At 32.9% G+C, this 9,547-nt stretch overlaps 1 protein-coding gene across 8 annotated transcripts in view; it reads right to left on the reverse strand.

Moving 5' to 3' along the window:
- Positions 1-2,824, reverse strand: part of PCDH15 (protocadherin related 15) — a 727,135-nt gene extending 724,311 nt beyond the window's left edge. For all 8 annotated transcript variants that reach the window (XM_033841882.2, XM_033841881.2, XM_073793727.1 and 5 more), the window contains exon 1: positions 2,734-2,824. In XM_033841882.2, the coding sequence (XP_033697773.1) occupies positions 2,734-2,824 (91 nt within the window). The remainder of the gene's footprint in view (positions 1-2,733) is intronic.
- Positions 2,825-9,547: the final 6,723 nt, after the last annotated feature.

Raw genomic sequence — 9,547 nt, forward strand, 5'->3', positions numbered from 1 at the left:
TAATTAGTTGTAAAATACTGAAAATAACAATTATGCAATATACTTTTCTTAGAAGCAGATTCACACATTTGGGTAATACTAGAATATTTCATTTCAGGTTCAAATTTTTATTGAATAAACAGTATTTTTCCCTTCCAACTGCCTTATGCCTAAGCAAGGAAATGCATGGAAAAACACAGGAAACTGTTTTTAATTGCAAGTCCAGGAGAATTCTATGTTTTAACATAACAGTGACCTAAACTGTTATACTAATAGCCTTAGGGTAGTTTCAATTTTTTCTCCTTCATTTTCCTCTATTCGAAGCTTCTAACTATGTATGGAAATCAGTTGTCAACTATCAAAAGAGCTAATCCAACCAGTGGATTACCTATGGCAAAACTGCTTTTATTTTTCCTTTTTTTCTCATATTTCTATCATGATTATGATTCTCACCATTGTCTTCTTTCAATCTAACCCACATCTGCATCCCCCAGCATTTGGATAAAAAAATGGTTTCAAGAAATTCATATCACGTATTCAGTTAAGTGTTATTTTGTGTTTTAGCCATGATTGCTTACTCCTGATTTAATTCCTGCATAATGTGGGCTCAACTTTTATATGGATTTAAAAAAATAGTAACTATGAAAACCATTTTCATGAACAATAGAATAAAAGTGATGTCAGAGTCCCTAATTGAAGGAGACCAGAGAGAAGTAAAGACCTGAGGGCAACCTAGGGGAATGTGTTATTACCTCTGGGGGCACACTCATTGGAAGATGCAAGTATGGAAGGAATGATGACAAGCATATAAAGTTAAGAAATCTCTATAAAAACAACAGAAAATTTTTGTTTCTTTGCCACAGTTCCAGTCCCTTCAGTCTTCCTAAGTACTGAGCAACCTATCTCCAGGAGAGAACTGAAAAGGCTTTCTAACTGTGGCTGGAAGGAGGTCTTCCATGAGCGCAGTGAGGGGGCAGCCTCACTATAAAATGTAACTTGGCAGTTGTGAAGTTGCACTGTGCTTCAGAAAGTAACTACTTGATGGCCAACAGTGACCTGATAATCTTATTTTGGTGGCTATCTATACAAGCACATTTAGAGAGACCAAGAGCTGTAATGAGCTTATTAAAGAAACTAATTTATAGCATTACCAGTTAAACCAGGAGTAATTTCCTCTGATAACCTAAATTGCATTGCTAAAAAGTACAGGGTTTGTGAAAGTCTAATGTGAGCAATGACAGTGAATCCTTCCCTCTCAGTGTGAACACTAAATATGAATACAAATAGAATGCCTTATGGCATAAAGAAATACCAACACACTGTTTTGTCATCTATTCTTGGGGCATGATTTAAAAGGCATTCTTTTAATTTAAAGTCATGCTCTTTTAAGTTCCACTGATTTTTATTTTTGCTTCAAAGTAGCAGTTACATTATTTATTTCTTACTGCACTTTTAAATTTGTTGTTAGACTGGAGATTCACAATCTACATAAATGGCAATGACATGAACATTAAATTCAGATGCACTTGAAGTAAACATTGTGCTAATTAGCAGAACTTTTCAAGGGTTTAGGCTGTTGACTTTATGAAGTAGCTGCTATTGTAAATTATTCTGCAAATCCCCAAAGAGGCATGATATCCTAACTATGGAGGACTGAGAATGTCTTAATATGTACACAATTTGAACACTGTTTGAGAAACAGTCAAATTAATCCATCTATCTTCAGATCATTCAGTTTAGCCAAACAAAGCACACACACACAAAATTCACAATCTTTGTTGCCTCTAAGAGCAACTAGGGAACATGGCAACAAGGGTGAGGAGATGATTGCTCGCCTGTGTACCCCGAATGCTGAACAAATGTCGAGTAAAAATAATAAAAAGTAATAAATAAATAAATTAATAATAATGAAAGAACAAAGTCATTTTTCTTGAATAGCCAACTTCTAGGGTGGGAAAATTTATCCATTTTTCTTCTCTTAAAGTATTACATATATACTTTCATTATGTAGTATATGTGTAATACATACATATACTCCACACTTTCATTATGTAGTACTCAAAGACAGATTCCTCCAATATTGAAATATCTAAGACAGGCACATTTGGGCCACTGCAGATATAACATGTTAAATGGTCCCTACAGAGCTTGATGACGAATATATCTTTCTCAACTGACTGATTTACTATTAAGAAATGACTTGGAAAATCTAATGTCAAGTTTTTTACATTTTTTTCACTCTTTCTAAATAAAATAGTGGGGGATGAAATAACGCAATCCCCAATTAAAGTGCTAACACCAAAATCACTTATGGCCTCTACTTTTGACCCCTTCAGAGATTTTTTTCTCATAGGAAATTTTGGTATTTTTTACATTCCTAAGCTTTATCTAAGGCTACTGTTTGTAGCCTTAGATACTTTATCTAAGGCTACTGTTTGTAGTTTGTGTTTGTTCAACGATTAGCAAATAGAATTGAATTTTTTAAATAATAATTAAGTATTTGTTTAGTGAGTATAAGTAAATGTTCATTTAGAGGCCTAGCACTGGATTTTCTACCATACTGCAATCCTTATTAAAAAACAAAGTGCATTGAATGCTACTTTTGTAAGTTAATTTTAATTAAGGAAAATTATGGTACAGAATCACCAACCTTTAAAAATGAACTACAAATTAGCATTACTCATTTCTATGGTGTTTTTCACATTCCACTGAAATTCTGGCTAACTCAAAAGGTCAAAGTAAAAGCATCCTTACCGTCATCATATTGGCCCAAGCAGACTGTGAAGAGACAGCAAAAGGTAATCCCTGAAGCTAACAATTTCCAGAGATAAAACTGTTGGAACATCTTCAGTCAAATTCCACTCAAGGCTGATCTGAAATAACAAGAGGAAAAAAGGAACATTTGACGAGTTCATTAATCTGTTATAGGTAAACACAACTGTCACAGCATAGAAAAGCCTTAATGACTTCATAGTTAATTACCTGTGCCACACTATGCTTTAACAAAGTAACATACTTGTTTAATGTGCTGGAACTTATCTACATGAATTTGCAGACAAGTCTCTAAGGAAAGACATCTTTTCTGTTATTTACTTTGTAAGCAAGTAAGTTGAGAACTTAACATACTAATGACACCAGAACCACATCTTTAAAATTGAGACCCTGTGAGTGAATCAAATGCCAATCAGTTTAACTCACTAAATTTATCTTATGTATAGAATAGTTCAGTTATAAAGAGTAAGCTTTCGCAACAATTTAAGATGTTAAACCAGCTGTTAGTATCTTACATGAAAATTTCAATGGACATTTGTCTAACAGAATTAAGTAGAAAAATCCATCATCAAAACACAAATTTCTTTTTAGTAGAGGGACAAGAGATTGACTTAACTATGTCATGTAAGACTAAGGATAACCCATCTTTTTTTTTTTTTTTTTTAACCTATCATTTTTTTTACCACGTCTGTCTTTGGAAGCATTTGGATGAATTTCATTTTAATTCCTTTGTTCTTCTTTGCAATCTCCCAGTAAGTAAAGAAACTGGATGAGGTATTAGTAGCCTGTGAGCACACCAGAGAATTTTTTCTTACTGAGAAATTGTGTTCTCAGTTTCTTTGTAAATTGAAGAAATTATTCACATGGAATTGTTCCAAATTACGCTGAATATAGATCATGTAGAACAGGGATTGGAACTTCATTTCTCTACATCAGAGGTTCCAAAAGAAAAAAGTGAATTTGCCTAAAGGCACAATAGGGACAAATTGTGAAGTGCAGGGTTTGTCTGAAGAAACCAGCCCAGTATTTGACTTCCGTCAAGGTTGTCATGTGGGAATGAAAACCAGTATTACTGAGTTTTCTGATTTTCCAGAATATGGTAGAAATCCAAATTTCCACGTGAGACTGCCTAGTGTTTAGATAATTGTCCAACCCTCTTATAGACTAAATGCTTCTGGCAGGTCATATTGTCCTCTGAGGTCCTCCAGTTTACAACTCCTGCCTGGGATTCCCTCTGCTAAACTAGTCATGGGTAAGCTTCTTCAGAATGTACAAAGGAAATAATTTGAATGCTGCTTTTACATATATTTTGTTTCATCTATCTTTCTGTTTTATTTTTGTGTGTTTTATAAAGTTTATTTGCACAATAGCATATATAAATATATAATTTATTTAAAAGTATATTAAAGGTGCAAACTCCAAAGTTTTTAATCATGAGATGCACAGTCCTTAAATTTCAAGTCATTGCACCAGATCACAGATACTTAAAAATGGAATCTATTCTTCTTGTGTTTCTTTATCTTAAAATAAAAAGGAGGCTTCTTTTTATCTAGCCCTCACATATTTTCCCCTTCTAACTGGTAAACAACTCAGCCTCTGCTTTTATAACTTCTAGGCACAGATAGCTCAAAGAAGAGCCCATCACTAGATATCAAGAGAATATAATGATACATGTTTATTTCAGGGAAGGAAAAAATAAAATTGACTAATGTTAGTAGTTTTAAGAGCAGTTGATTAGAGTGTGGCTTCTTTTTAAAATGAAGTTCTTCAACTTCCCAGTTCGGACCTTGACCAAATTAAATAGCAACTCTGTCTCACTTTCCTCATTATTAACATGGAGATACAATAGTACCTACCTCATAAATTTATTTTGAGGATTAGGTAAATGGCTATAAATGCATGCTTAGAAGAGTACCTCAGAGGGAGAGCTCCATAAAACTTAATATGAGTATTTCTGACTTGGCATCTTTGAAGTCTTCAAAGGGCTTAAACATACATTTCCTCAATCCATCTTTAGTTTAACCTCTAAGGTAGGCATTATCATCTCTACTCTGGAGGAAATGTCGTGCTCACTGGCTCAAGGTTACAAACTTATGAGTGGCTGAAGTAGTGGTGTGGTTTGTAAGTCTGAAATTTCTGCTCATTCCATTACAAAAAAGGACAAGAAAATTTCCATGACAGCACTTGGTTCAGGTTTCAAGGTATATGGAGGCCCCTAATAGCTTGCTGCATTTCTCTCCTATATCCTAAGGAGAAATATTGCATCCCTCTTCCCATACCCGGAGTATAGCCCTATTAAGATTTATGGAAATAATGGCTTCAATTCCTCTTTCTTTCTTTTTTTAAAGAAATGTTACAACATTAAACAGAAAAGAGTCTTTACAATTTAAAAACAAGGAGAAAACACTTAAAGGATGTTAGAAAAAACTTTTTAAAAAGCAATATCCATTTTCATTACTAGTTTTACAATCTCTAGAATTGCAGGCAAAGTTCTTATAGATGCCTTCAAACAACACCTCTAACATGGTATTGTACCTTTATTATAAATTCCATATTAAACTCTGCCTTGTTCTCTGAGTACAAAATTTCCCTCCAGATCTCCTTGGCCAATAATAGCAACCTAGAGCATGTCTAAAAAGACATGTAGATGACCTATAAATAAGGTCATTGTACTTGTTTTTTCAGAGATAATTTATTGACATATTCAACACTCTGGTATAGTTAATAAAGATACAGTTTTGCAATAGGGATTTGGAAATACAGTTGACCTTTGAACAACTCGGGGCTTAGGGGCACCAATCACCCCCCTTCCTCTAACCAAAAATCTGAGTACTGTTATCTCTGCATCAAAAACAAAAGAATTGGCAATGACTAACCCAAAAGCAGGAAGCTGAAACAGTTTGGATAGAATCAAGATTGTAGTTGTTTTGATTCTATATATTGTGATCCCTAATCAAACATAAAGTTTTCCCCATGCTTAGTTAAAGATTTGTAAAATGAAATTACAGGTACTATATTTATTGAAAAAAAATCCACATAAAAGGGAAACTGTGTAGTTCAAACCCATGTTGTTCAAGGGTCAATTGTAGTATTCTACTGTCAATAATATTGGGAAAAAAAGCACTTTTTCCAATTATGTTATAAACTCACACATAAGTGGTTTGAGTTTCATGATATTTACTCTATATTTTCCATAGGCTTTAGAATATTTTACTACTATTACTCAAGACACAATATACTGATTTTGAATTTCACATCATTTGTATGATTAAGCTACCAGATAAAGCTCATATTCATTTATCTGGCATTGAATGTTCTCAGAAATTCATTTATTCAACAAGTATTTATGGAGGGTCTATGAGGTACCACTCACTCTTCTAGGCAGTTGGAACATATCAATAAAAAAAACTCACTCACATCTCTGCTTTCATGAGCCTTACATTCAGAAAATGTACTAGGGTTATATGAAGCAACCAAATGCATTCTGGCAACATAACTAGAGAAGAACTTGACAAGGAAAGCACAGCTATTCCAATAACCCCAGCTGAAAGCACCCTCAGTGGTATCTACTGCCTTGAGAACAGATTGCTGTTCATGTTTTAAAGGGAGAATACATAAAAGGCCTTTCACAATCAAGTATAAATCCAAAGGTTGTCAATACACAAAGCTCTACTCTTTAACTGTTGATCCCTGCTTCCTGTGTCTGGGTTAGTTGTGGTGACACATGGCAAAAGCAGCCAAGGTTGACATCACAGCAGTTTTCCCTCTGGTACATTTTTGACAATGTAAACTCCTTTTTTCCTTTTTTTTTAAGGCTCTGTCCCTGACTGCTACGTGAAAGACTATTAATTTCTTTGATGTATCAAAGTGTGGAGTCTTCTGCCAATACCTTGATGATAAATCCCATATCAACACTGGGTCAGGAAGCAAACTGGAATCTCTCAGTAAACTGGGAGCTGTACATAAGCATCTGCCCTTCAACAGTCTGTTCAGTCAAACTCTGGTGCTTTCCTATCTCTGACAACATCTAGGTAGAGCTATAAAAATAAGACTTGACACCGCTTGTACTCCTTACAAGAAATATATACTATTAACTTGCTAAAATAAACTCTCTTTCAAAGCAGCTTCAAGTATGAAATTGAAAACATGAGGCTTTCCAAAGTTACCACATCTCACCACACCAAATATGAATTTCCTTAATTGACTGCTTGGAAACCTCTCTTCTACTTCACCATAGGGGGAATCATCGAGAAGGTTTTCATCACCACAGAGGATAGTTATCACTCATAAGCACGACCTGATGAATCATCTTTTATTTCTTTTTTCTTTGTAATATGCACTTCAAGGAAAAATTTCAGATAGGCTTTATGATCTACTCCCTCTTTCTAGATCATGTTATATTTTTCTCTTATTATAATTTATATATAATTTCATTAAATATATATAAAAATACTTATGTTTACAGATAATTTTATATTAATATGTCATATTTATAAAATACACTATCCTTATAATATGAAAGTATAATAAAATATATATTTACATAAAATATAAAATTTATTTTATGTAGAATATAAAATATGATATTTGTATTCATACATTTTTATTCATAAAATCTATGTAAATATGTTTATATTTTATTTAAACTTATACTGTACATATAGATTAATACTAATGTTATGTCCTATTTATATCTTTTTTTATTCATGAGCTGAGTTCTGTTTCAAGGATAGAAATGGCCAGATTGCAGCTAATTCTAAGTGAGGGCAGCAAAGTAACCTACATTTTCATCCAGCACTGTGAGATCTAAGGCACCTCTCCAGCATGGCTCAGACATACCGGGCTTACCTAATCTTTCCTGGAGCTTACAGTTTGTTGACATGCCACAATGTCTGAGTGTACCTTCACTGCTGTTACTTTAAAATGTATATTTGTTTGTGTACACTCTCTTTGTGTGTGTGTGTATAGGTTTTATAATACACACACACACACACACACACATATATATAAAACTCCTCCCTCTCTCCTTCCCTCTTTCTCTCTACATCACAATATGTATAATACATTTTCAATATAGTGGAATCAAACAAAGTTGATAAAAATAAATTCAAAAATGAGGAAGAGAAGAAATGCATACAAACTTATCTTGCCAACACTGTAATTGTTTATAGAAGATGTGTTACATTTCAGTTTTAAACATTTTAAATATATACTCAACAATTGTAAATATTCAATGATCCTGGTTAAACTCAAAATACATTTCCTGAAACCACATGATACACATAAGGAAAGTCTAAGTTTAGACATTCTTCTTCTACAAACTTTGATGGACATTTGGAAGATTCAGTCAGGACCTTAACATGTCTGTAGGGGTTTGTCCTTTTTAAATGGTAGTTTTAATCATAAAACTCTAAATGAAGGAAGGAGGGACACAGGTTTCCTTTTTGGGTAATACTCCTCATCAAGGAAACAAATTACTGAGAAATACAGCTAGCCTATTCAATTTAAATTTAAAGATTGTATCCTATTAGAAAAATCCAATATTCAATTTAATCAATAACAGGTATAAAACATATGTCATAATAATCTAGCTATACTAGCTGGTTTAATAAAAGGTGAATAAGTCAAATTTTAAAAAGGGAATAGATTTTGATACCTATGTTCATTACTGCTATCATACTGGACATTATTTTTAGTGTTTATACATGCATTTACTCAATAAGGATTTATTGTATATTTATTGCATGTCAGACACTCTGCTTCTACTGAAGAAATAAATCAATTTTGTTTTCTCACAATGACTTTGCTATTGAGCCAGCACCATATTTCATATTTTTAATTTAATATATCATTTCAAAGTACTTTAGTAAAATGATTCCAAATTAGGGGAATATTAAATTTTAATTTCAGGTTGTAAGAGATTTGCATTCAATCTGTGTTTTCTGCAGTATCATCTATAAATACTAGTCTTAGACATAAATATATTTCCCTGAAATATATTTCTTAGAAATATAATTTCTAAGAAAAATAACAGGAAAAAGCTTAGTTTAGAAGCTTTCTTAGAAAAATAACAGGAAAAAGCTTAGTTTAGAAGATTTCTTAGAAAAATAACAGGAAAAATTTAGTTTGAGAGGTGTGAGCACCAAGAAATGGAAAAAGCCCAAGCATTATTTTATCTGTAGAATGTTTAACTTAAAAATATAACCAAGTAAGTTTAAAACTGAGTTTTAAAGCTCAGGCAAGTGAATGCATGATTTTAAAAGGAAACTTGCAGGAGAGTTCTGTGTAATAGCATTCTCTTGCATAGAAAACAGATTATGACTAATATTCTTGTTTGATGAATGTTAAGTATCCCAAGAAACACAAATAAATTAATGAACAGATTATTTTTTTCTTAGAGTAAATCCATTAGCAAAAATAAAAGTATTAAGCCAGTCAAGAGAGATTGCAGTTGAAAGTGTAAAAATGCCAGTGACTTTTTTGATGTATTATTATAAAAGTCCTGACTTGGGATGAGAGAGACTTATGATGCATTCCTGGCTCTGTCACTTCTTTGTCATACGAATGGTAAACTAGTAAAAACTTGTGAGACTCCACTTAAAATTAGGATAATAAAATCCATCTCATTCCGCTATAGTCGACAGATGAAAACTTGAACAACAAAAAAATAATAGGAGTACTAAAGAATATTCATTTTTAAAATTCACTGCCTAACTTTTTACTGAGTGCTGATTCTGGGAAGTGCATTTTATAAGATACGGAGACTACAGTAGTGTGAGAAAAAAATGAAGGGATG

Source organism: Tursiops truncatus, chromosome 16, assembly GCF_011762595.2.
Source record: "Tursiops truncatus isolate mTurTru1 chromosome 16, mTurTru1.mat.Y, whole genome shotgun sequence".
NCBI classification, from domain to species: Eukaryota; Metazoa; Chordata; class Mammalia; order Artiodactyla; family Delphinidae; genus Tursiops; species Tursiops truncatus.